The sequence below is a fragment of the Onychostruthus taczanowskii genome, unplaced genomic scaffold, assembly GCF_017590055.1.
Source record: "Onychostruthus taczanowskii isolate IOZ18803 unplaced genomic scaffold, ASM1759005v1 scaffold142, whole genome shotgun sequence".
Classification (NCBI taxonomy): Eukaryota; Metazoa; Chordata; class Aves; order Passeriformes; family Passeridae; genus Onychostruthus; species Onychostruthus taczanowskii.
In genome coordinates, this window is record NW_024498597.1 from 312,557 (window position 1) to 336,407 (window position 23,851).

The window sequence follows — 23,851 nt, forward strand, 5'->3', positions numbered from 1 at the left end:
TGAACTTCAGTCCAAAGCTGGACAACTCCATTTCTAACAGTCTTAGTGAGACCCTGTACAACTTCAAATGATTTAAAACGATGCTTCTAGGAGCTTCCTGAGGCTGTGGCTCCAAGGAGGTGGGCACTGTTGGACCCCACCTGGAGGCTTTCTTCCAGGGAAGATTACCATCTGTGATAGTTGTGCTTGTGTGATCCTGGACCTTTTAGGGTGCCAACCCCTTAAAGGGTTTTAAGTTACTGTAGTCTGTACTTGAAGAAAGCAAAGGCAATTTTAACTAGTGCACTGCCATGTCTGTCCTGCTTGTTGATATGAAAGGGCTAAAGTATGGATGGTTGGAGAAATAATGTTTTAAAAATGAACATAAAGCTATGGAAGGGTACAGATTTCCATGTTTTAAATAATGTCTTATTAGCTTTATAACTCAGGTTATAAAGAAGCTCATTCTACAAGCAGAGTACCCTTCTTCGTAGGTTTTCATGCATGTTTTTCTGAAGGTGCTGGTTATCTTAAAACAACCTGATGGGTGAAGGCAAATGTGTCTTGGTAATGTAACTGCTAGGTCAAGATACAGATGAAGAATGTGAGTGAAAGTTTGTGCTTGGGTGGAACAGTTCACTTAATCTGACATAACTCAACTTTTTTCTCACTTGCAGCATTATGCAGTTACTTGGAGCATTTCCTTCTCCCAGTGGTCCTGCTTCTCCTTGCAGCTTGGTGAATGAAACCACATTAATTAAATATTCCCGTCTCCCTACCATAAACAAGCACAGCTTCCGTTACTTTGTTTTGGATAACAGCGTCATCCTGGCCATGTTGGAGCAGCCTCTAGGGAATGAACAGAGTAAGTTCAGATTTCCCATTTCCTTCTTTCTCAGGCTAAAACTTTCTGTACAGAGCTGCGAAACAAAGGTACTTCATCAAGTGTCTCTCTCACGTTTCAGGTTGTGGGTGGGCACACAGAGCACACCCGCAGTGTTGCTCTGGGATGAAGTGCTGGGAATAACTTCAATGCCAGTGATAATCAAACGTGCACAAGCCTACCCAAATTGTTCATGCAGTTGTCCAAGTATTTCAACCAGTTAGATCATATTCTTGCTGCTGACTGCCATTGAAATAATGGGTGATGGACAAAAGCAATAGCATTACGCTTTTGAACTGAAACATCCTTGTTCGTACAAGAATAAAAATCTTAGGAGTATAGGAAACTTGATAGAGATAAGTGCTTAACATATGGTTAGTATGTCTCCTTTATGCTTGCACCATTACTGCTGCTTGCTTTAGGCCTCTTATTACTGCATATTTCTGTGGGTGCTTTCAGCTCAGGTGGTTTTAGTTGCTTAGGTGCTGTTAAAACTTTCCCATGTCTGATCCTGTTCTATCAATGATGCCTCCTGTAAAGGAGATTTGTCACAGGGTGTTGCCTTTCACAGCTGAGTCTAACTCATTTCAGCCTCATAGACTTTGATCTTCAGGAACGTCTATTACAAAAATCTGGTATTAAATGATGCTTTGAGCAGAATAACTGATCTCCCGTAAGTCTTCACGTGTCATGGTGTTACCTAATAGAACAGATGAAAATTCTTTAACGTGTTACCTCAGTTAAAGACTAACTTATGTTAGAGCTGATGTACTGTCCCCAATACATCTTCCTCATCTGTACATAAGATGGAGCCTAAAAACTAATCTTGAAAGCAGATATTACACAGAACTGCATGAACTAGTGCTGAGAAGTTGAGTTGTTGTCCAGAGTGCTCTGACCATGTTGAGAATCACTGAATAGATCTTGCAGGAGGTGACAATGCTGGGAGCCATTGCCACATGTCCACCCCCAGTCTGTGTTGTGTCCTGACTGGAGTGGATTAGAGAACACTAAGCAATTCTCATTCTCACTCTGCCTTTGCTAAATGTGTTACTGTGGAATCCTGCAAAGCTGTTGGAATCAAAGTTAGATTATCTTTTCTTGCTGTGTATAACTTGCTTCCAAATCCCCTTTGAATGACAAGATTAATTGCAATTATACACAAGTACATCAGGCCATTTCTGAGGCAGATCACGGGAGTGACTGAGGAGCTGGTTTGGGTGTTCTGTGTGTGTGCTTATGTACAGGGTGTGCATAGGCTGTGCTGCACCCTGAACTTCCCAGGGAATACTGGGGAAGGAATAGAGTTCTGCTAATTACCTGATGGTGCCAGTGTGTGGTTTATGTGCACGAAAGATAAATGCAAATACCTTTAAGAAAAAAAAACTTACTATGAAGTATGATGATCTCATCTAAGGTGACTAATATTGGTAGCCTTTTAAATCTTGAAGGGAGACCGAAATCCCTGCAATGTTAAAACCATCATTATGCCAGTAGAAAGGCACCTCAGGACTCTGTAGTCTTACTTCCTGCTGTAGACAAGGCCAGCGCTGGATTTGGACCAGGATAACACAAGCTGGTGTTGCCCAAGTGGGTCTTGCAAACCTGAGAGGACAACTTCTCTGTATCCCTATTCCTTGTGGGGAAAAATTTTCCATGATGTGGAGTCAGAATATTCTGAGTCTTTGTTTGACCATTATCTTTTGTCCTTCCACTGTTCTTACTGCTGCTATTTGTGAGGAACTTGTGCAGAAGGTCATGGAAGCATCATGGAAATGGTGTCTCCATATTGTCATTGTCTCCCCTAAACAGGCAGTGACTAGAAAATCTTATTTTATTTCCTTGGAGGTATTTGGAGGAATTGTGATCTGCATGAATTTGGACAAAAAGTTGCTTTTAATGATGAAACTGAGCTGACAAGTATTGAACTGACATAGTAGACTAGCACTAGCTGCTGCAGAGAGATTTGCTTGATTCTTACCAGGAGTTTTCTTCAGGGTCAGGGAAGAGTTAACCATGAAAGAAAAACCTCTACTGTCATGCCTGCATTTTCTTCTTGTTGAATGATTACACAGTGAACTGTTTGCAGTATATGATGATGTCTTATTCTCTTTACCCATGTGCTTTGCAGATGACTCTTTCCCCTCTGTCACGGTTTTGATCCGTGGGACATCTGGAAGATTTGCATGGGCCCAGCAACTCTGTCTTTTACCAAGAGGAGCTAAAGCGAATCAAAAGGTCTCTATCAAAGCCCGTAAAGAAATCTTTAACTTAGAGATGTTCAGCAGAAATTCCACTAATGTGAGACTGCCCCCCAGAGCTGGTGATTATACATTAAGGCTGAGCCACGGGGCCTTTAGCTGTAGGTAATGTGCCACATCTCTGGTGACTCTTTACCACTTGTGATTAACTACAGGCTGTGAAAGTGCTGTTGCTTTCTCATCTTGCAGATTTGCTTGAGGGAGGGAGAGTTCTCTTTTTTTTTTTTTCTTTTTTTTTTTTTTTTCTGAAAGCATCCTCTGAAGTGATGGGATAAGGTACAGTGTATTTAATGTGTAGGCAGGGCTGGTGTTCAGGTGTCAGACAAAGCCCTTGCAGCAGAGAGAGTGAAGTCTGGAGGTGTAGAATGTGGTGCTGCAGAGACAACAGGTCTTCAAGCTACAAAGCCTGATGTTGCAAAGATGGCTGTAAACCTGCTGTGAAAAAAATTATCTAGAGGAACTCTGGAGCAGCTCTAGAGAGGAATGGTGGAGGAGAAATATCTCAGTCTTATTTTACATTTATTTTATTCTTACTGCAGTTGTCTAATGGAGCATGTACTCTTGTCATGAAAATTTCTGTCTGTGAACTTCTCCAAATCTTTAAAGTCTTCTCATGACCCTCAGTAAAAGAAAGGCACTAATGTAGCTGAAATGAGGGCTTGTCAGTCTTAGCTAGCATGTTCACATTTAGATGAATGCAATCTCTGTAAAGCAGCCTTCGGGAAGACCATCCAGGATGTGTTTGGAGCTCTGCTATCTCTGGAGCTGAGACCCTTAGCTAAATAATCTCAGTCGAGGTGTGCTGCCTCTTTCACTAAAGGGCAAGCCATGATCTGACTGCTGACCTCCTCACCAGTTTTAAGGGAATTTTTCCAACTTGAAGGCATTCTATAACATAATTGTTAATGGTTTTGCCCTTTTGAAATGTAATCAGTAGTAAACGTAGGAAACAACAGTGAAGATGCCGTAAAAGTCTTGCTTGCTTGGAGCTGATGCACCTCTAAACCTGCACCTAGATCATTTGTTGCTTTCTTTGGTAACTTGAAGTTTGGAATTACATAATGACAGTATAGAATATGATGTTGTAGCAATGTCAAAATTGCACCATGATCCATGATGCAAGTCCTTTGGCTATTCTGGCAATGCATCTCCTGACCCACAGCATTGATGCTGTCTTTGAGGCCTTGGCTTGTTGGGATCATCACAGTCAGGAGGGTTGAAATGGAGCTTTTCAAATACTTGCCAGCTTTCTCTGAATACAGTTAGAATGGGCTGAAAATAAGATGTTGCTATGTAAGCTTGCCTTTGCCTTTATTTTTTTTTTTTTTGGGTTTGCAACTGTTTACAGGCTAGATGCTTAGCAGGGTTCATAGATTTCAAAATGGACAGTTGTCTTTTTAAAATTTACAGTCACATTTTCAATACAAGTCTATTAGTTTTAAGTATTTAATGTTTTTTTAATAATGCTGCTCACTAATAGATTATTGTAGTTTTGGTGGGGAGGGAAAATGTTTTTCATCTGTTATAATGTTGTCCAGTGATGCAATACCTTGAATGTAAAAACAACCTTTTTTTGTCAGACATTTGTACCAGAACCTCGACCAGCTCCTAAAAATGATGTTGGGTTGAAACACAGTGTAAAACAACGCCCTTTTCCTGAAGAAGTGGACAAGATTCCATTTGTAAAAGCTGACTTGAGCATTCCAGATTTACATGAAATTGTGAATCAGGAAGTAAGTAACTGTCTCTGACTTGATTTTGTTCTTGGGGTTTTGGTCTGTTCATGAGTCGTGCACTTAGGTCTTAGTGTAAATAGTTTTACTCTTTGGCTTATCCAATTTCATATTAACGGAATCATAACCTCTGCAAATTAGTTCAATCTATGCACTTCTCCAGGAAGATGCCAATGCTTTGGTTGTGTCATTTGGGAGACACTGCTCAACATGTTTTCTTACTGATCCTGGTACTGTAGGAAACAATGACTTGCACTTGTTGCTCCTTCTAGGGAGATGGAAGGGTCTTTTCTGAGACCTTTCTGAGGGAAGAAGAGAGTGCATGTCTCATATTTTAAAGTTTCACAGGATCTAATTTGTTTTAGTTTCTGTCCTCTTAAATAGGAGAAGCCATAGTTGGTACTGGATATTCACAGAGCTCTCCTATGCCAACAGGGTGTTTAGGTGCTCACTTTGCAGTGGTTGCAAGGTCTTTTTGCAAGTGTTTTAGTAACCATTCTGATGGTGGACTGCAGCTGCTGCTGTAGAGCTTTCCTAAGTGATGGAATTGTTTTCTTAGTGGATCTTTGTGATTTTGGTGATATCAGCAATTCATGCAATGTTTTCCAGCTCGAAGAGCGCCATGAGAAGCTGAGGAATGGCATGGCTCAGCAGATTGTCTTTGAGACTTCCATAGATCAGAGAAGTGAAGAGGAGTGGCGGAAGAAGAGCTTTCCTGATCCCATCACGGAGTGTAAGCCCCCGCCACCAGCACAGGAGTTCCAGACAGCACGTCTGTTCCTTTCTCACTTCGGGTTCCTCTCACTGGAGGCATTGAAGGTGATCTGATACCTCTTGGTGTTGTGCAGTTCCTCCAGTTCCCATGTGATCTGGCTTGACAAAAGGGAGAAAAAAGTTTTGTTAGTGGAAGATCATCTGTGTACTTCCAACTACTGTTCAGCTGCAGTCTAATCAAATCAAGTGATGGATTCCAGTATTCCAGGATTCAGAGCAGGGTTGTGAAAAGCCGGGCCTCAAGCTGAAAATGCTCTGAATAGGTGTCTGTATCTTTGTTTTTAGTCAGTGCATAAGCCATCACACTCAAATGCTCACAATTCAAATCATTCCACAGCTTGAGTTAGGTTTTGGGGTGGTACTTGAAGACTCTTTGAAACATAACTGCCATAGAAGTTTTGCTTCAGAGATGGTTGTGCTGAGGTAGTTCAAACATTCATAAACACTTGGTACATAGCAGTTGTAGAGGTTTCTTTTTAAATTAAAATAATTATTTTTAGAGGTGATCCATATTCTTAATTTGAAGTTCTGCCTCTTACCAATGGATTCTCCCTTGTATTTGTTGCTTTTCCTTCCAAAAAGCCGTCAGGAAATGTAGACTGTAGAGCGTTTGCAAAAATGATGTCTGAAAGTGCTCAGTATATTACATATCACTGGTATTTAAGTTGATCTGAAACTGCACATGCAACTTGTGTGCATAGCTGTGGTATTCTTAAAGCATCTGCTGTTTTTGTTGTGCGCTCTTCTTGAGGAAAATATTATGTCTCACTGGCAAAGTACCACTTCTATTTAATGAGAGTGGAATGCAACAAATTGTCAACCTGTTATGCTTGCTGTTACTCATTTACAGTGACAAGATTATATTGCATCAGAAATCCCTGTATAATTTTGCTCTTAGAGAAGGGAAGCTGTCTTTTTATATTTTAATGGATTGCCATTGAAGCCATAAAGACCTTTCAATTAAGAAAGAGGGGTTTTTAAGCTGTTGAACTCTGTCTATTGGGCAGGAACCTACTAACAGTCGTCTACCTCCTCACCTGATTGCACTTGACTCTGCTCTTCCTGGGTTTTTTGATGACCTTGGCTACTTGGATTTGTTACCTTGTCGTCCTTTTGATACTGTTTTCATTTTCTACATGAAGGCAGGCCAGAAAACTAGCCAGGAGGTAAGTGAAAGTGTAGAGAGCCAACTAGACTATATTGTCTTGTTTCTGGTAATTTCCAAGTGGGTAAAGCATGGGTGCTGGTGATTAGAGTGGAGTGTCAGAACCAGTGCGAGCTACAAGTCACTGCATAGTCCCTTCATCTGTAGGTTGAAGTACGTTGCTCACGCTTAGGATTATTGTAACAAATTAATATATTTTTAAATATAGATAAGAGATATATTATAATATTAATAGTATTTTTATTATCTGTTCTGTCCTTATTGTCCTTATTTGTAGAGTTCAAAGATTCAGATCAGAAAAGCATTTCAGCTTTGTTGGCTCAGCTTGCAGGGAAGGTTGCAGTTTGTTCCAGCAATGAGCAATGTCAAGGTAGTTTGGTTCATTCTAATGTTAAACACATGTTAAAGGAATGAAAAACTTTCTGCAAGTAAGGAAGTATTATTGCATTTTAAGTCTTTACGCCGTAATATTTAGGTTCAAAGGTGATTAGATTAATCAGGTTAATTTGTGCAAATCTAAATTGACTTCTTTGTGACTTAGAAACATGCTAAGAGGATTAAGGGGCTCATTAGGAAAGAATGTTTCTCTAGTATCTTCTCATTCCATTCATAACTCTTGTAGTAAAGAGTAGAAGCGTGGCTTCCGTAATAAATCGTTGTGCCAACTCCTTGTGTCACTGTGAATGCACAGTTGGCAGAACACTGCAGCACCTTCTACTTTGGTGTGAGACCCAATTCTTGAAACCAGGATCATCTGTCTGTGAGCATTCAAATTGTCATTCAGAGTAGCCAGTGCAGAATCTTTTCATCTGCAAAGTCAGCTATGAAACAAGATATGCTAGGTCTGCCTTTGAGCCGAGACGTGCACTTGCTGAACTAGCAGAATGCTTATATGCTCTTATTGAGCTCTTATGTCTTCCAGCCCACACTTACCCTAACTTTTTCTGAAGCACAACTATGGTTTCAATGTGCTCAGTAATGAGGATTAATAATATTTCAATGCAGTGTGTCTAGTCACTGCTGAGCACTGTATGAGGCATTAGGATGGAGTGTCAGGACTTTGTGGCTACACAAAGCCTCCAGCCTGGAAGCTTTCCTTCCAGCACCCATCCCTGCAATTTCTATTTTCTTGGGGTCTGTGTCCCAGTGTTCTACCCCTGCAGAAGCCAAAATGATTGATGGCTCTGCCACAAAACAAATTCCTGCGTGGCCCGGAAAGTATGGATGGATTGTTTGTTCCACCAACCCCAGTGGTTCTGGTATCCAAATCACAAGTCCTTGTGTGCTGTTAGGTGAAGGGCTCAACTCTCACTTGGTCATAATGAGATAAAAATTGCCTTAACATGTGGAAATATCCCAGACCTCTGTCAGAAGTAGAATTAAAGTTTAATATGAACGGTACAGTGTGATGGTTGATTGAAGTGCGCACTCAATGCTACTGAAAATTGGTTTGGAAAATCTGTTTCATACTTTAATGTACTGTGACACCTGCCCTTTAAATCATTCTATGTCATGCACAGGTGAGTAGTGAGGAAAATACCTTTCTCCTCAAATTTTAACTTGGTCTAATAGTGAAAAATGTCTAGAAAACCCTTGTGTTACCTTTGGTGCAAATGCATGTTCTGCGCTGAGTACTCAGTGTTTTTTTCTGATGGGTGCTTGAGTCTCAGAATTACTGTTTCTAGCCATTTAATTCACTGGTTTACAGGCTTTGAAAATGCTGGCAGAAAGTCAAGTTGATTGACTAGGACAAGGCCAAGCAGGGTAGGGGGATGCTGAGGAGCAGGGAGTAGTGTCCATGTAGAAAGTCTGGGGCTCCTGGCATGTTCTGTAGTTATATTTGGGCAAAACTGTGTTGGTGACAAAAATTTAATTAAAAAGCTGGGGAGGAAGAGACTTGTTTCCTGCTTCTGTACCAATATGGTGCTGCTGGTGGTTTCAGATCTTGAAGAACATGGAGTCTTCCAGAATTGTTCAGCCTCACTTCCTGGAGTTCTTGCTGTCTCTTGGCTGGTCTGTTGATGTTGGGAAGCACCCTGGGTGGACTGGTCATGTCTCAACAAGCTGGTCAATCAACAGCTGCAGTGATGAAGAGGCACCTGAACAAGGTAAGACATGGTAAAGGTCTTTTGTAGTAAATTAAAATGTTTTGGCTCCTTTAGAAGACTTTTTTTTTTTTTGCTCCTGTGTACCTTTCTGAACACTGATGTGCTTTTTTTTTTGTTTGGTTGGTTGGTTTTGGTGGAGTTTTTTGTTTTTTGGGGTGTTTTTGTTGTTGTTTGGTGTTTTTTGTTGTTTTTTGGTTTTGGGGTTTTTGTTTGGTTTGGTTTTTTGATAAATGATGTTTGCTAGAAAGAAATGTGTAAATATTAAATGAAGCTTCAAATCAGAGTGAGCAAAACTAATGTCTGTATATTGTTGGGAGAAAGTAGCCTCAGCAAAAAAAATACCTCTGGGCTGTATTTTTTAAGATTTTAAAAGTCTTTAATATATTATTCCAAACCAGTATTCAGGTGAAATCTGTTGCAGATTGTTCTGTGTATTGGCAAATAGGCTTGAAATACAGTGTGATTTTTTTTTTTTAGTGTTCTCTAAGTAGATTAAAATGAAATACTGACTCAGGCTGCTGTTTGTAGGTCCTGGAGGTGTTAGAAACTCCACATGGCTCTCTGTTTTGCTTCATTGACTCTGCTTTTTTCTACTAGAGCAGCTCCTACCCTTAGCTTGTCATATACCACCCTCTCCCCATTCTGTCACCCAAAATGATCCTCAGGAATGTGAGCTGCTATCCCAGGATGGGAAACTGGGGGTTGGGTTAGCTTCTCCCTTGGACAACTTGATCAGATCGTCTGGGAATTGGTAGTGTCTGGGCTGGTTTCAGTGTCCCTGCTCCAAGGCCCAGACCTGTTCTGGGTGATCTCCAGAGCCACAGCCTCTGGTGGGCCACCCAAAGGCAGTGGGGAGGCTGGTGCAGCTTGTTCATCGTCCTTGACCTGATGTTGGCATCAGGTGTGACACCATTACAGCTGCAGGTGCTTAAGCAGCACTTGCTCTGCTGTCCATTCACTGTGTCTTAGAACTGTGTCTTTTTCATTTGAATGAAAACACAGACCACTAAATAACTGAATTAATTCAACTAGCTCAGGGAAGAAGGAAACAAAAAAAGCATTCAGAAATGGAGGGGAGGAAGGGCAGGTTACTTCTAATCTGGTTCTGCTGGTGAATGAGCTGGAGCACAGGTCCAGTGAGGAGCAGCTGAGGGAGCTGGGGGGGGCTCAGCCTGGAGAAAAGGAAGCTCAGGAGAGACCTCGCTCTCTACAACTCCCTAAAAAGCATTGCAGCCAGGTTAGGGTCAGTATCCCAGGTAAGGAATGACACAATGAGAGAAAACAGCCACAGTGCAGGTTTATGTTGGCTATTAGGGACAATTTCTTTATGGAAGGGGTGGTCAGGCACTAGCACAGGCTGCCCAGGACAGTGGTGGAGTCACCATCCCTGGAGGGATTTAAAAGCTGTGCAGTTTGGTGCACGGCAGTTTGGTGGTGAGTTTGGCAGTGCTGAGCTAACAACTGGACTCAATGATCTCCAACCTCAATGATTCTGAGTCTGAAATAGCTTCTGGTGAGTTGTGGTTGAAATAATTTCATGGGAATGTTTCTCTGCAGCACCCCCAAAATCAAAGAAATTCCTGAAGAAATGGGTTCGAGTTGTAGTGCTGCTCCTTGGGAGCCTGTGCACTGGAGATGTGGGAATCTTTTCCTGATGCTGAAGAATGGCTTGGAGTCTTCAACATGTCTCTGGCCACTGCTCTGTCAGTATGCTGAATTTCACTGCTCCAGTGGCTTTGCTGAGACAGCTATCCCAGGAACACTTCTGTAAACTGGATCAGAGAAACAATTCATTTTAAAGTCCTTGCTAGTCTTTCTGGAGGTGACATGGGGAAGGAAGAGGGAGGAGTCAAGTTCTTTCTCTGCTCTGATGGCCTGTATTGGCCAGTTGTGGTGAGGGAATCAGTGGGTACTGAAAATGAGAACCTTTCTTGCATTGATTGGTGACAGATCTTTTTCTAACTCTGCTTGACAGAGAAAAGACTGAGAAGAGCCTGTAGAAACTGGCTTGGAATTCTAGAGTACTATCAGACTGAAGTGATATGTTAGAATCCTTTGGAAATTGAATGCATGATGTTGCTGGATGGAATGCTCAGAAATAGATAGTAGGTATATTCTTGTGGCAGATGTGCTTACTAGAGTACTAGGAAATGAAGAATCCAGTATACTGGAAATGTGTTCAAAATGAAGCCACTCGCAACCCCAAATGCCTTTTCCTTCAAGATGGTAAAAATATTTATCTGAGAAAGGTTGTTAGCCATGAGATTTGACTCCTTTCATTTTAAAATGAGATTTGCATGATTTCTTCTCATTGATTGCACCTTGTATTTGAAGGTCATTTCTGATGCAGAGTGTAAAGAAGTAGAGCTTCCTTCTGGCTAAACTTTCCTTTTCTGTCCATTTCAGATGATCTAATTATCTCAGAAGATGTTGGGGCAAGTATCTTCAATGGGCAGAAGAAAGTGCTGTATTATGCAGATGCCCTGACAGAAATCGCCTTTGTTGTCCCATCGCCAGTGGAATCCCTGAGTAAGATCTGTCTGTACATGCTCTATACAAAAATGAAACCAACGTTTTTTTTGTTTGAGAACTCTTTCAGAAGCAAAACCTAAATAAATTATGTAGTGTGTTTAGCAAGATCCTTTTCAAAAGGTGTGGACGTTTAAATTACAGCATTCTAATCCTTAAACTCCTTCCAGATGTGGCATCTGTTCTGTTCCTTTCTCTGAACCTCAGTAGATGTCCAGGCATGCACAGCAGTTTTGTTGTTGCCAGGGTGCTTTAGGTTGGGCTTGTGGTTCACCATTAACTGGTGATGCCCATATTTTTTTACCTTTTCTGTCAGTGATGTGCTCCTGCAGCACGCACAGGAGTGTTTGTGCCACTGCTAAGTAGAAAAGCAACAGCCTTCATGGCATCTTCGGCATGCTAAAAGTTGCCTGGAACAAAATATGTTGTAGCCATAGGAAGGAGGAGACTCTATTCTATAGGAAATTGCTAGGATGTGTGTAAGTCCATAGGAAGTGCTTTACTGGCAGTCTGTTTCTGGAATAACTGGCAGTTATGTCCTAGCTTCTCTTCCTGCTTATGAGGACTATATTGACTTGGCCATACATCTGTACATGTCTACTTTCAAAAGCCTTACATTTTTTAGTATCAAAACCTTATATAGGATGGCAGCTTAATTTTTTTGGTGGAAGAATAGACAAAACCCACCTTTTTTTCTTCTGTCTTACAGCTGATTCACTGGAAAGCAGTGTCTCTGACCAAGAAAGTGACTCCAACATGGATCTGCTGCCAGGAATATTGAAGCAGCAGCCTCTGACACTTGAACTCTTCCCCAATCATACAGACAATCTTAATCCCTCCCAGCGGGTAAGGCAAAAACTGCATTGAAAAATGGTGCTCTTTTTTTTTTTTTTTTCCTTTCAAGAAGCATGCTGGCAATGCTCAGGATTTTTGATAGTCTATTATTTGGTTTCCGGGTATGTAGAGCCACTTGTTCCTTGCCATTAATCTTTGATATCTTTGCTATTCAGGCTTTGGTCCTGCCAGAATTTGTCTCTACAGTAGGAGATAGCAAGAAATTACTTATTTATTACTTAATTATTTATATTTATTACTTAAATATAACACTTAGACATGCTAAGTGGTAATACTGTGCATCCTGAAATCTTGAAATATGTGCAGGAAAAAGTATATGCAATATTTACAGAGTAATTCAGCCTCAAATCCATGCTTGGAAATTGAGGATGGATAGACATGAACACTTTTCTTACCTACCCACTTATAAACAGTGTCAGTTGTGTCTGAAGTACCAGAAGTTGCTTTTGTACACTAACAAAGCAGAAAACCATGAACTGTTGTGTCTGTAAGCAAAAGACTTATTGCTGCTGATTATTTGTTTAGAGTTCACTTCCAAATGTATATTTAGTTACTCATTTAAGGTCTTCAAGAACATTAAGAAAAACTTCTAACTGATTCAAGGTTGATTATATGTATGTTAGTTTACATTGAATACTAGTAGGTTGGCCATCTAGATTGAAGTGAGTAGTTCCAGCACAGCTGCCCCTGCTCAGTAGCTGGCAGAGGTTGTACCTGGCTGAGATATGAATGACTGAGGAGCAGCTGGGAAATACTTGTTGGCTGCATTACTGGATTCATGATGTTTGCAAATGCTACTCTTCCCTCATGTTCGAAACAGCTCAGTCCTACTTCTAGATCCAAGAGGATGCCTCAGGGCCGAACCATTCCACCAATGGGACCTGAAACCAAAGTGTATGTGGTCTGGGTGGAACGTTATGATGATATAGGTATGTACAACTAACTGTTCACTGAAGTAACGAGAGGGCAGGAACCAGAGGAGAAACCCTGTTCCTTTATTTAATTTAAAAAAAAACCAAACTAGATCATGGAACCACAGACTGGTTTGAATTGGAGGGGACCTTAAAGCTGATCTAGTCCCAACCCCATTCCATGTGCAGGGACAACTTCCACTACGCTAAACCAGGATGCTCCAAGCCCCGTCCAGCCGGAACCCTTCCAGGGATGGGGCAGCCACAGCTTCTCTAGGCAGCCTATGCCAGGGCCTCACCACCCTCACAATCAAAATATGTCCTTATTAATGTCTATAACGACACTAAGATTCTGAATCAGTTCTTCAGTATTTGTGATCCATGCGGATGTACCTGAATCGGTGGCATACGGAGGTCTGAAGTTTCCTTTAGCGCTGGCAGTACCTGTGAAATGCTGTCATGAACCTTCTTAAGCTCAGCACTCAGGGCAGGTGTGTTCCCCTGCTTTTGAGTTCTCCTCAGCTGTTGTCTCCTAGGAGAGGATCTGGTTTTCTTTCTTTAAAAAATGGCTTCTGACACCTGCTGCTTCTGTGCTGGAGGGATCATCCTCCTCCTTGGTGTGATGGCACCTTTGGAATTCCATAGTCTCTTGTCAGGGGAGGCTCGTTTGTTCTGTACTCAGGGTGCCTGCTTCATGATCCCTTTCTGCTGTGTTGCTCAGGCAAGCTCTGGCTGCTCATGCAACTTTGTTTCTTAGTTTAGTGTTTCCTCTCTGCCTCAGGTTACTGCTGCCCTGGGAGAGACCCAGCTTTGCTTATTCTGTTACAGCCATGGCATGGCCGTGGTGAGCAGCGTTGAGGAATTCTTTGTCCCCAGGAGTATCTTGTGTGCTGGTTCCAAGCCATGGCCTGGCCTCAGTGCTATGCGAGAGTCTCTGTGCACTGGGCTAGCCCACCAGTGTCTGCAACACTGGCCAGCAACTGCTGCTTTATTTTGTCTTTGGTTTCTAATCCTGGTTGCCTGTCTGGCAGTAAGGGTGGACCTTAATTAAGGCCTTAGCTCCTTCCAGAGTAAAGGAACCGTGGGAATGGGAGCAGCAATCAAGAGGAAGCTTCCTGTTAAGTGTAGATGTAAATTCTCAGGAAGGCCACCTTGTCCACAGTATGTCCCTCAGAGCCTTACTGAGATCAGGAGGAGACAGCAAGTTCTGCATCATCATTTCCTTGTCCAGCCATTGGCTCGGAGTGTGTTCCAAGCTGGTGTCCCTGACCCACTTCTTGGGTGGCAGCTAGACCCCTTTCACTGCCAGGGCAACAGTTGTGCTACACAGGCATGCTTCTGCTTGACTGTTTCTTTCAGCAGCCATAGGAATCTCCCAGAGTTCTGGGCCTGAAGCTGAAGAAATGTGTTTGTGAGCCTCAGTAAGCCTGGCAGTTGGATGGAGGGGAGAGCAGCTCTTGGAAGTGACTCCTAGCCCAGAGGCTCTGCCATATGCTCTTTATGTTCTTGGCTTTTGCCTTACGCTTCTGGTACATCTTTGAGTCTGGACACTGAAAAGCTGTCACTTTGTAGTCAAGGTTATCACCCTGGTGCCAACTGCCTGCCCTTCCTCTTGCTCCATCTTAGAGTGTGTCCATGGCTTGCTGTGATCTCCCTCTGCTTGCTCAGCTGTTGTGTGCCCTTAGCATCCCAGCTTTGATGGCCACATCTGGGTTTGGGCCTTAGAGTCTTTATGCTGGAAGCACTGTCCTGCTACCTGAACTGTACTTTTGTGAGTAATTCCCAACATCTCTTAACACCTGAAGAAGGTGTTGGGAAGTGCCAAATCCCCTTAAGGGACTCAAGTTCTTACTTTTTCCTCATTCACATTCATTATTCAGTCTTTGTTACCAGTTGCATGGCAGCAGAATTGTAGGTTATGGTAGAGATCCACAGAGCTTGGATTTGAGGAAGGATATCATGTTTGTGGCACCAGAGCTCAAGGGAAACGTTAGGTGTAAGTGGTTGGCATTGTTCAGTGCTCCTCGCAGTATTCTGAAGGCTGATCACTTGTGGATGGGTGAAGATGCAGTGAACAATAATTTGAAAGACCTTTTTGTGGTTGAACTAGTTCATCTCCTTCCTGCTTTCATGGTTCCTCTAGAGATTTTGACCTTTGGGTTGAGAGAATTTGAGGTTTGGCACCTCATCTGTTGAGTGCAGATGGCTGAGGTGTGTGTACCCTCCATGAATGCTGAAACCAGAAGCCAAACAAAGATGCTAGCTGTGCAAGAACACTAGTGGTATAAATGCTTGATGACTGTGTGGTATTGACTGATGATAAATAATTTTTCCTTGTACACAAAAAAAACCAAATCCTGAACTGTATTAGATAACCTTTATTTGGTGCATCCTGTTCTTACAGAAAACTTCCCCCTCCCTGATCTGGTATCTGAGACTAGCACTGGTGTGGAAACCACAGCCAATAGTAGCACTTCCCTGAGGTAAGGCAGCTCTTATTTTCATTATTTTTATTGGTTTCTCAGTGGACTGGTTTTTGGTTGAAAAAGTGAAAGGGCTCTTCATATCACTGCAGATAAAATATAAATTAAAGAACAGAAAATGTGCAGTTTTATCTGAGTCTGTGATGAGCCTCCCTCCTGACTGGCTCCCTTGTGGGGTGGTTAATGCTGCATACACACTGTACTCTGCCTGCAGGGCTCTCCAGTCCTGTGGGGACAGAGATCCTAGGCATGGCACAACTGGCAGAGTCCTTCTGAGGGTTCAGAACATGCCCCAGGATCCTGCTGCCTTAGCCATGAGGCATTTTAAAACTTTCTTTTAACACTTAAAGGGGTCATTAATTGAAACAGTGCTCTAAAACTGATTCAACAGTTGTGTTTTTCCCTTAAGATCTACCATTCCTGAGAAGGAAATTCCTGTGATCTTCATCCATCCTTTAAACACTGGCTTATTCAGGATAAAACTACAAGGAGCAACTGGGAAATTCAACATGGTTATCCCACTGGTGGATGGAATGATAGTCAGTAGGAGAGCTCTTGGTAAGCTAAAGCATTTTAGGAATGTTCATGTTTTTGGGTTTTTTAATAATAATATATCTGTGCAGTACATGATCTGGAATCTTTCTTTGGAAAAAGTGTTAGGCATTGCTGAACAAATGAAAGCCATGCTTTTTGCAGCAGCAGTGGGAGCAGGAACAGCAGAGGGAGCAGGTGGGCAGCACTTGGCTGCCAGAATAGCAGGAGAGAGTGCTGGAACTAAGAACAGGGCCTATTTAAATAGGAGAGATCCAAAATGTGACCCTGGTATTTAGCACAGAGAACCAAGGTGCACCAGAGGGTGCTATGGAAGTTGTTACTTTGCTGATATGCTGTGTGTTCCTTCTGGTTTAGAAGCCAAAACAAGGATTAAAACCACAGCAACTGAGGATTTTCTTGGGTTCAATAAAAATACCATGCAGGCATGTGTTAACAGGTTCCATGTGTGCCCTCTGCCTTTTCCTTTGCTCCTGGATAGATTCATGGACCTGTCCTGGTATTGCTGCTATTTAGCTTCAGTAACTGGAAGTCCCTCCCAGCGAGAGCAGTGCACAGGACAGAGTAAAATGAAGTAGTGACCATTAGGATACCTGCACATAACCATAAAGCTTCTGTTGGAGGTGACTTTAAGATTCTGGGGCTTGTATGCTTAATTCAGTGATTGGCAAATTGAAGCCAGACCTGGGCCCTTAAATTACATTTATGAATTCAGTTGATGACAGTGGCTTTTACTGGAAAACTACCAGGTACGTTTTCCTAGAGTTGGGCTTGTTTTTCTGCTGCATCAGGACTGTTAATATAGTGAAATTTTTCTCATCTCTAAGTTCAGCAGGTAGTTTGTGTGCAGTGAGGTCCTCTACATGTTTCTGTCTTTAAGAAGGAGCTTGTGAAACAGCAGAGGGGGTAAGGGATGCCTGCTTCCTTAGAAGCATAGAATTTTCCTTTCAGTATAAACTAAGATCAAGTTAGCTGCTGGCTTTTGAGTGCTGCTACTTTGATTCCCTGCCTCCTTCTGCAGCTGCATCCAGCAGTGTGAGTTACAGAGGGGTGACAAAAGTGACAAGGCAGTGAGGGGAAGAGAAACTTGTTTGCAGCCACAACCCCATCAGGTCTTTCCTCATCTCCTTTCCAAGGAGAAGGCTCTGCAATTCCTACTGGAAAAAGGTACTGACAGGTACTTTTTTCATTCTCAGGGCTCCCCTGGAATTACCTGGTATGACCTCAGGGCCCACCTAAGGTCCAGATGTGCAGTGTAGCTGGGGCTGTGGTGCTGTGACTCCTGTATTGGCTGCCCTGGGTTTGCCCTCTTGTCCCGAGGGTGCTTCTTGCAGGCAGCTGCTTGGCTCTGGCAAAGCTCCTTCTCCTCTGGTCAGTTTAGGGTACCACTGAGTGAGTCCCTTTCTTCCTTCTTTACAGTGAAGGTCTTTACAAGCCTGGGGACCATGGCTGTCTGTTATCAACTGTTCATGGAGAAAAGTTCTTGACTTGGTGGTGCTGAGCATCTCCCCTGAGTTTAGATGGGACAGAACCCAAAATTGTCTTTGTCTGGGAAGCCAGAAGAGGGGTGTAGGACTGAATTTAAATTTGATTAAAATGTTGTTTCTTTTTCAGGTTTTCTAGTGAGACAGACAGTAATAAATATTTGTCGGAGAAAGAGGCTGGAAAGTGACTCATACAACCCCCCCCACGTCCGCCGAAAACAGAAAATAGCAGATATTGTCAATAAATACCGGAACAGGCAGCTGGAGCCAGAATTTTATACCTCACTTTTCCAGGAGGTTGGGCTCAAGAACTGCAACCCCTAGGTCATTATCCTTCCAGGACAATTAGATCAGAGGTTGGTGGCTATACTAATGAAAACAGTTAAATAACATCAACAAATTTTCTCAGCCCTCCAGAATTCAGGAAATCATGTTCTAGCACAAGTCAGCAGATACCACGTGGGAGGAATGAGAAATGAATCCGAAACATTGCAGTTGGGATATTGAATTGATTCACCTACCCTCAGAAGATTACTAAATTCTAGTCTTCCTGGATGCTAGCAAAATAATCTCTTCACCAGTCATCCTTTCCAGACTAATTAGGAACTGTAGGTGTCTTGCTCTGAGGGGAAAACAATCAAAGTAAAGCCATCTCTGCATAAGAGGGTGGAAATAAGGATGCAAGCAAACCTGCCATTAGATGCCTTGCTGCACTCGTGTCCAAGGGCAAGAGAGCAAGGTCTTTCCTTGGAGGAGGAGTCTGTTCCAGAGCATTAACTTTCCCTGTAAGAACTTCAAAGACACTTTGAGTCCCCCTTCAGTGCTCAACAGAAGATCCTTCACAGGGTGTGACCCATCCGTGTACCAGAAGCCAGAGGAGGAAGATTGCTTGGAAGAAGCAGGCCCTGAAAGCCAAACCCAGATGATGTTATGTGGCCGCTGCCACCAGGGCTCCGAGCGAGTCCATCTGCATACGAGACAACCACCATCACCTGAAATCAACTGACTTTCCAAAAAGAGTTATTGTTGGATAGAGCTTTTGATTATATAAAAGCGAGGTTATGACTTTCAGGTCTGTTGCAAAACGTCACATTTAATTTCAGTAGCTTGATTTTTATTTTTTAAATTCTTTTTTTAATGCGACTACTTAATTTATTTTCAAGTGTCTGTGTCACCTCCTCACCATTTCCATAAAAAGCATAAGCATCACTTGCCTTCCTTCCATTGGATTGAAATCTGAGATTTTGGGACTGCCTCCACCCTGTTATTTATAGCATGAGCAGTTTTTGCAGCTTCTACAACACTTTTCAGAAGCTCCTGTTAAACAGACTAAACAACTCAGAAAGAAAATTTTTCTTTTACCCATTAATTGCAATGCCATGGAAGCCCCTTTGGAGTTACAATTCACATTGTTTTGAATCTCCTGTGTGTTCTCACATTCGGCAGCAGTGCTTCCCTTCCACCTAGGTCAGGAGTTTTCATTTTCAGCCTGTGGCTTTGATGTGTTCAGGACTCAAAAGATGTGCTGGGAAAAGATGTTTATAGCTACAGTTGGGATCAGAGGTGTGGTGGGCACAGGCAGCCCTGGGAGCACCTCTGGCTTCAGGCACATCCCTGCTGGTGTTGCTGCACTGAATTGTGGCTGATGCTCCTGGTGAGGTGACAGCAGCAGGGTCCTGATGCTTCCAGTGCCAGGTAATTGGAGAGGATGAGTGAGCAGGAGTTTGGGGAGCTCTTCGCAATATTTTCAAAGTGGTTTTAATAAGCTGTGCTATGCATTGCAGTAATACTTGTCAGGCATTGAATTTTGATATTTCAGATCTACTTTTTGCAACAGTTCTGACCTGAAGCAGTTTTGATTGTTTCATTACAGCTTACCTGCCAAGGACAGACCTTGCTCCTGGCTTTCCATGTGGTTTTTCACAAAGAGTTCATGGAAACACAGGCCCCTAAAAATACATGTGAAAGGACTTTGAGGTGGTCAGCCAAGGTGATGTGTGCTTGTTGCAGGGAACAAGTGCACTGACTTCTCAATTCAGGAGCTCTGGAATTTGATCCAGATGCATAAAAAGTGAAAAAATGAAACCACCCAAAGAAAACCCCTGTAGCAGGGTGTGTGCTGGCTGGCCCATACCTGTGTGCTGCTCAAGTGGCACGTGGCAGAAGGAGCTCCAGGGCAGTGGTTGGGTGCATTGGCCAAGCTGTGCAGGGAACTTGGACATCCTCATTCCTCTGCCAAACTCTTGCCAGGAGCAATTTAATGCACGGATGCTAAATTTACCCACACTGTGTATGTACCTATTGGATCTAATTAACGGCCAAACACACTTGAGCCCACTGGTTTAAAAGGCATGAGCAATGCATGTGTAATCAATAAACACCCTGAGCAGCCCCGAGTCTGCACACTGATGGTGTTAAAAGCAGCCCCACCTCCCATGGCTGGGTGTTGCCCAGTCCTGGCAGATGCAGCACAGCTGCCAGGTGCTGCTGCAGGCAGTCAGGAGTAGTCACGAATGCAGATGGGCCTTGGGGCAAACCCTGGGTGGTTTCTGACAGGGATAGCCAAGTAGACTGCCTGAAGATTTACTTTCTTTAAAAAGACCTGTGCTTGGCTGAAGGGTTGTCTTGGGTCTATTTCCATGTTCACCTAAAGACACCCATGGGAGCAGTAACAGCTTTGAGAGCCGGGTGGCTTGGCAGGAGTCTGGAAAGAATGGAACTTGGGCACATTGTGGCCACTTCCAGTGCCAGGGGACAGATGTATCATGTATCAGTTGAGTTGTAGAACCAGCTGGTGAGCAGGTTACAGGTGGTGTGACATGACTGTATATTGTGGGATTGGCTCTCTGGAAAGTTGAGCCTTCAGAGAGTCACAGTTCAGTATAAAAATGTTGTGATCCAAAACTGTGCTGCCAGCCCTCATGGTTTGGGTGCTGGTCACAGCAGTGGGCACCCTGGGCAGACTGTGCCAGTGCAGGGTGCCTGCAGGGACCGTCCCTCTTTCCCCAGGATATGTGGAAGTCTCAGGCTTCATAACAAAATGCACCCCAACAGTCTGGGGCATTATATCCATCTCCTCTCAAAGTCTGACCAAACTTCAATGGCTTTAGCTAGTCCAGGGTACTGTCTTGAGAGCTTTTCCCCTGAAGGGTCAGAGCAAATGAGGTTTATTTCCATTGTGACTTACAAGAGTTATCCAAGAATCCAGATTTTTTTTTTTTAATATCACAAACTGCTTCATAAAATTCCTAACTTGATGCTTGAGTGACTTAGGTCAGCGTCTCTGTCCATCAGAAGGGATGAGGGCTGACACCACCCCCACCCCCCAACCTGCAAGTGTTCCACAGTAATTAACCTGGGGACTCTTTCCATCCAACCTTTCAGTCTGGGTTCAGAATTCTGTTTAAACAGGAAGTTTGCATGAGTGACCGCTGTCACATCGTTAAACATGGTGGTGAAATTACATTTTAGTACCTTAATAGAGACTTCTAAAGAAAAGCCATTCTTTTAAAGGTACTTCTAGGAAGGCATTAGAACCTTAGAGCAAGCAGGACAGGGGGAGGACAGTGCCTGTGGAAATTGGTGCATCTGTGTGTAGCAGTGTGCAGGGCTGGAAGGAGGAGCAGCCCTGGCTGCCCTGGGCTGTACCTGCTGGGTTCTCCATAGGTCATGGTGTTTCTTTTCACAAGGTTCTGCGTGCCCAGGAAGAGGAGAAAACTAAATTTCAGCCTCACAGACAAATTTGATGCATTTTCCTGATTGTGTAATTGAGTGATACCTTTGAAGGCAAACACAGCCCTTTTCCCTATGGATTTAGCAGGAGCAATTAGAAGTGAGAATGCCAGATATCATGTGCTTCAATCATAGACAATTTGTATGAATTCCTGTATGTTGCCAAGACATGAACGTTCTGTTCTTACTGTATTTTTCTGTAAATATTCCTGGCGCTAAGTTGTAAAGTAAAGGTAAAATGTAAATACAAAGATGTGAACTATGTTCCGTTGTCTCTAGTACTTTATCTCTTATTTGTTTAGGGAAGGCACACAAAGGCTTGTTTGTATTTATGCCAATTCTTTGTCCAGGAGAAACACATCAAATATTGAATGTAACACAATTAGTCCAATAAATTTTAAAGATTCTTATCTAGTAACTTTGCACTCGTGAGTTTTTAGTATATTCCAAAACCTTGGTTGAACTTCTCCAATGGAGATGTTTCCTAGGACAACAGCAGACAGAGGAAGCAGAATTGCACACCCTCTGCACCTCAGTATCTCTGGGAACAGTGAGGCTCGTAGGTAAGCAAATCATGTTGCATCTCAGTAGTCTGGGGAGTGAAAACATTCAAGACTGGCTTGTGAAGGGAGCCTGATGCTCTTGCAATGCCAGTGTTCTCCAGTCACTCCACGTGCTGCTTCCCATCTTAGTGTGGACACCCTCCCAGCACAGGGAGAAGCCAGGTCCTGTCAGGGCGAGGGCTCTGCTGTCTGGGCAGAGAGGGGAGAAGGGATTGGGCTCCTCAGCTTGGATGTGGGGAGGAGCTGTGCAGCAGTGTCCCACCAGGGTGATGCCCCCAGCGAGCCCTGGGGAACTGGGTGGGTTCGAGAGAGGGTTTGCCAGTGCCATCCAGCCAGAGCCCATGGACCATCTCTGAGCTCCTTATGGAGGGGTGAGTTCCCAGCTGGGTCAGGGCTGCTGGACTTACGTGTGTTGGTGCTTGCTGTGCAGGGGCTGTTTCCCTGGCAGGGGCCCTGTGCTGCCCTCTGGGATTTCACCTTGGCAGCAGCTCTTTGCCCATCCCAAGCTGCCCAGCCTGAAGACTGGAACAAAAGCCCTGAAGTGACTGGTCCAGAAACCTCCAGCTGGGATATATGAACATTTGTTTTCCTGCTGGCTTCATCTTCAGTAACTTCAGCTGGTACCACCCATTCAAGCTCCTCACCACAGTATTTCAGGGAAGGTGTGGTGGGTTCAGAGAGAACCCTTCGGAGGTTCTCTCCCAAATTTGCCCTAAACCAGGACAAGAAGGTTAAAGCAGGTCCCACAGTGATCTCTGAAGAATCACAAACATGATGATAAACAGTTGAGTATCTTCCTCTGCAGTCCCAAATTGCAGGGCCAGGCGCAGGGAGGGCATTCTGGGGCTGGTTTGGAGCCTGATGCTTTCTTCTTTCCTACTGGGATTGATACTCCCAGTGTTTTGGAAGGCTGGAAATCTCATCTAAGGCTTTGGATTGGAAGTGGGTCTCCATCAATCAAGCAGGTGCACAGCTCAAAGGCAACTCCAGTGGCTCTGTGCCTCCAGGTTCTTAGGGCAGGAGGGCCCAGCTGGAAGCAGCTCCTTGGTTTCTGAGGAAGGTTCCCCATGCCCCCCAGGTGCTCCATTTCATGTGAGTGGAGTGACCTGGCACCACCAGGTGACTGCTGCAAGAACAGGAGTAATAAATCCTGGTAAAAAATTGCGGGCGTTCAAGTAGCAGGTGCTGCTGCCTACCTCTTGTCCCCAGCAAGCCTCTCCTGAGGAAAGGCAAGCTGAGAGAACGTTCAGGCAACAGCCAAACCTCCACTGAGCACCCCCAGCCGGCGCAGCGATGGAGGCAAGAAAGGCTCTTTGCAGGGTTTTATTCCAGCAGGGTCACGCAGCTGCTGCAGCACAAAGCGGGGGAAAGAGGATGAACCACGCGGAGCAGACAGCTTATAAAGGGGACGGGGTGGGGGCCGAGCTAAGGGCTGGGCAGGGGGATGGCCACCAGGGGCAGAGGGATGGCCACCAGGGGTGCGGGGATGGCCACCAGGGGCAGGGGGATGGCCACCAGGGGTGGGGGATGGCCACCAGGGGCGGGGGGGTGGCCACCAGGGGTAGAGGGTGACCACCCGGGGTGCCAAACCAGTGACAGGGGAAGGAGAAACAGAGGAAGTTGCGACACCAAGTCCTGGGGGAGTCTGTTTTTCCCTTTGGGAGGGGTGACTATGGTAAGTAGATAATGTTTCCAGGGCTGAGAGCCCGGGGATTGAGCAAGGCAGGAGAGTTCACGGGATGCTGCATCCTGGGATGAGGCAGGAGTGGCCACAGTGTGAAGCAGCCCTGGCTGTGTCTTCTGCCACAGCCAGAAATGAGGTTTAACTTCTAATCTCTT

At 44.0% G+C, this 23,851-nt stretch overlaps 1 protein-coding gene across 4 annotated transcripts in view; it reads left to right on the forward strand.

The window, feature by feature from the left end:
- Window positions 1-21,863, forward strand: part of RALGAPB (Ral GTPase activating protein non-catalytic subunit beta) — a 62,973-nt gene extending 41,110 nt beyond the window's left edge. For all 4 annotated transcript variants that reach the window (XM_041398187.1, XM_041398188.1, XM_041398189.1 and 1 more), the window contains 12 exons: window positions 657-844; window positions 2,994-3,100; window positions 4,704-4,856; window positions 5,466-5,675; window positions 6,638-6,796; window positions 8,738-8,903; window positions 11,310-11,432; window positions 12,142-12,278; window positions 13,108-13,216; window positions 15,603-15,681; window positions 16,091-16,239; window positions 17,848-21,863. In XM_041398187.1, the coding sequence (XP_041254121.1) occupies window positions 657-844; window positions 2,994-3,100; window positions 4,704-4,856; window positions 5,466-5,675; window positions 6,638-6,796; window positions 8,738-8,903; window positions 11,310-11,432; window positions 12,142-12,278; window positions 13,108-13,216; window positions 15,603-15,681; window positions 16,091-16,239; window positions 17,848-18,041 (1,774 nt within the window). In that variant the 3' untranslated portion in view covers window positions 18,042-21,863. The remainder of the gene's footprint in view (window positions 1-656; window positions 845-2,993; window positions 3,101-4,703; window positions 4,857-5,465; window positions 5,676-6,637; window positions 6,797-8,737; window positions 8,904-11,309; window positions 11,433-12,141; window positions 12,279-13,107; window positions 13,217-15,602; window positions 15,682-16,090; window positions 16,240-17,847) is intronic.
- Window positions 21,864-23,851: the final 1,988 nt, after the last annotated feature.